This window comes from Octopus bimaculoides, chromosome 1 (genome assembly GCF_001194135.2).
Source record: "Octopus bimaculoides isolate UCB-OBI-ISO-001 chromosome 1, ASM119413v2, whole genome shotgun sequence".
Classification (NCBI taxonomy): domain Eukaryota; kingdom Metazoa; phylum Mollusca; class Cephalopoda; order Octopoda; family Octopodidae; genus Octopus; species Octopus bimaculoides.
Window position 1 is genome coordinate 72,988,149 of NC_068981.1, and position 2,567 is coordinate 72,990,715.

General features: G+C 33.8%; 1 protein-coding gene across 1 annotated transcript in view; it reads left to right on the plus strand.

The window, feature by feature from the left end:
- LOC106867433 (N-sulphoglucosamine sulphohydrolase) overlaps nt 1-2,567 on the plus strand; it is a 19,141-nt gene that overhangs the window by 6,168 nt on the left and 10,406 nt on the right. Inside the window, exon 3 of the mRNA XM_014912309.2 lies at nt 1,305-1,438. Within this exon, the coding sequence (XP_014767795.1) occupies nt 1,305-1,438 (134 nt within the window). The remainder of the gene's footprint in view (nt 1-1,304; nt 1,439-2,567) is intronic.

Here is a 2,567-nt window from a genome sequence, read left to right on the forward strand (position 1 = left end):
AAGACACCATTTCGAGCGTGGCCGTTTTCGTGCGGGTGACACGTAAAAGCACCCACTACACTCTCTGAGTGGTTGGCGTTAGGAAGGGCATCCAGCTGTAGAAACTCTGCCAAATTAGACTGGAGCCTGGTGTTGCCATCCGGTTTCACCAGTCCTCAGTCAAATCGTCCAACCCATGCTAGCATGGAAAGCGGACGTTAAACGATGATGATGATGATGATGATGATGATTGAGATCTGGGGACTGTGGTGGCCAGATAAGATGTTCAACGTCCCTAGAATGTTCCTTGTGCCATTTAGTAACAACTTTAGCTGTGTGAATTAGTGCATTATCATCCTGGAAGATTGCGTTACCCTCTGGAAACAGTTCCACAACCATAGGATTAATTTGATCAGATAGAATGCTTAAATAGTCTTGACTATTAATATGTGTGTGTGTGTATATATATATATATATATATATATATATATATATATATATATATATATACATATACATATATGGGTGTGCCTCTGTGTCTGTGATTGTCCCCCACCACCACTTATCAACTGGTGTTGGTGTGTTTACATCTCCATAACTTAGTGGTTCAGCAAAAGGGATTGATAGAATAAGTACCAGGCTTTAAAAAGAAAAGTACTGGGGTAGATTCATTTGACTAAAAATTCATCAAGACAGTACCTAATGACTGAAATGAATATAAAAAACCAAAAATCATTATTAACTCTATCACTTTAATTTACTTGCCTGTTAATTCTTGCTGTTGGATGTGTTGGGCATATGAATTTAGAATTAACAAGAGCACTCAGAGAGCGCAAATTTCTACCAAGACAACACCAACATCCTCTCAATGATTAGCCAGAGATGAGTTTTAAAATGAGAATATCTGGAGTAAATTCGACTGCTCTCATAAGCAAGAATATTAAAAATGAACCCGACCACTCTCAAAAATTAAGTAAAAAAAACAAGAAAAATAATCCAGAATCCTTGTCCTTCACTAGATTGATCCCCAAACCTAATCAGTTCCTGCCAGTCACAAGTCCAAACATCCCTGAAAGTTTCATCTGAATCTATCTGGCGGTTCTTGAGATATCTTGTCCATGGACAAACAAACAAACAAACAAACAAACAAACACGGCTGAAAACAATACCTCTACCTTCGCTAAAGTGGAGGTAATAAGAAGACAACTGTCTTATTAATCATGGTTCTATAAACTCCATAATCAATATTCACTCTTTGCGCTACATATATTCTTTGGATAGATGTTTTAATTATGTTTTTATTTTATGTCATATTTTTCTTACAGTTCTACAATCCTAACCGGGTTGCCTCAGCACCAAAATGGCATGTATGGACTTCACCATAAAATACACCACTTCAATTCTTTTGATGATGTCAAAAGTTTACCTCTTATTTTACGCAAAGCTAACATAAGGACAGGTGAGAAAATATTTATATTATTATTATTATTACTAACTGGCCCCATGCTGTCAAAAATGATGGCTATTTGTAGTATTTTATATATAAATACGGTACAAAATAGGATACATAATAATCAGAGATACAAGCATTCACATACTTCCTTTGTACACGCACACATATACTCACACAGAGTTGAAACGCAGGTTTTTATTTTTACACCCCTTCCTTCATTATTCATTTATCACCCCTTCCTTTCTCATTCATATGTTGTGACAGAGGAAAACAAAAGATACATGACACACTCTTTGCCACTTCCTCTCTCTCATTGCTATTACTTTTTCTCGCTCCCTCTCAGTCAGGGCTATTACTCTCACTACTTCGCCTTCACTGAATTACTATTTTCTCTCCTCTCCCTTCATTTATACTACTTTGTGTGATTTTAGACAATGTATATATATATATATATATATATATATATATATATATATATATACAAACGTATATAAAAACACTTTGTTCATTATTATATTAAGGGATTATTATTATTACGTCATCTTCGTTAAAGTGAGGATGTATTCTAATAACTGAAGAAGCTTTAAGTAAATAGAGTATCTATAGATTAAATAATGGATATAAATTTTGGTACAAGGCCCGCAATTTTAGGTGACTGGGTAAAGTCAATTACAGTAACCTCAGTGTTCAGCTGGTACTTATTTTATTGACTTTTACAGGATGAAAAGTAAAGTTGACCTCAGCAGAATTTGAACTCGGAATGTAATAAATTGGAAAAGATACTACAAATCAGTTTTTCCAACTTATAACTTATCAGGTTATCCCATAAGTTCTGTCCAATTTTACCTTTTTTAAAATTGAATGAAATTTAATAGTATTTTAGAATGTCTAATGGAATTTAAAATTATTTTTATACATTTGTGTACATTTAAACAAATTAAATATTATTTTACAGAATAATAGAATTAAAATTTTTTTATTAAAACCCTTTCGAGCATGGAAGTATCCAAAGAGCATTTAAGGTACATAATGCTTTATGAGGACAAAAAAGGAAACTCTGCAGCCGAAATGACTTGAAACATACACTCAGTTTATGGGAAAGAATGCTTGAATGAAAGAACTTGCAGAAGATGGT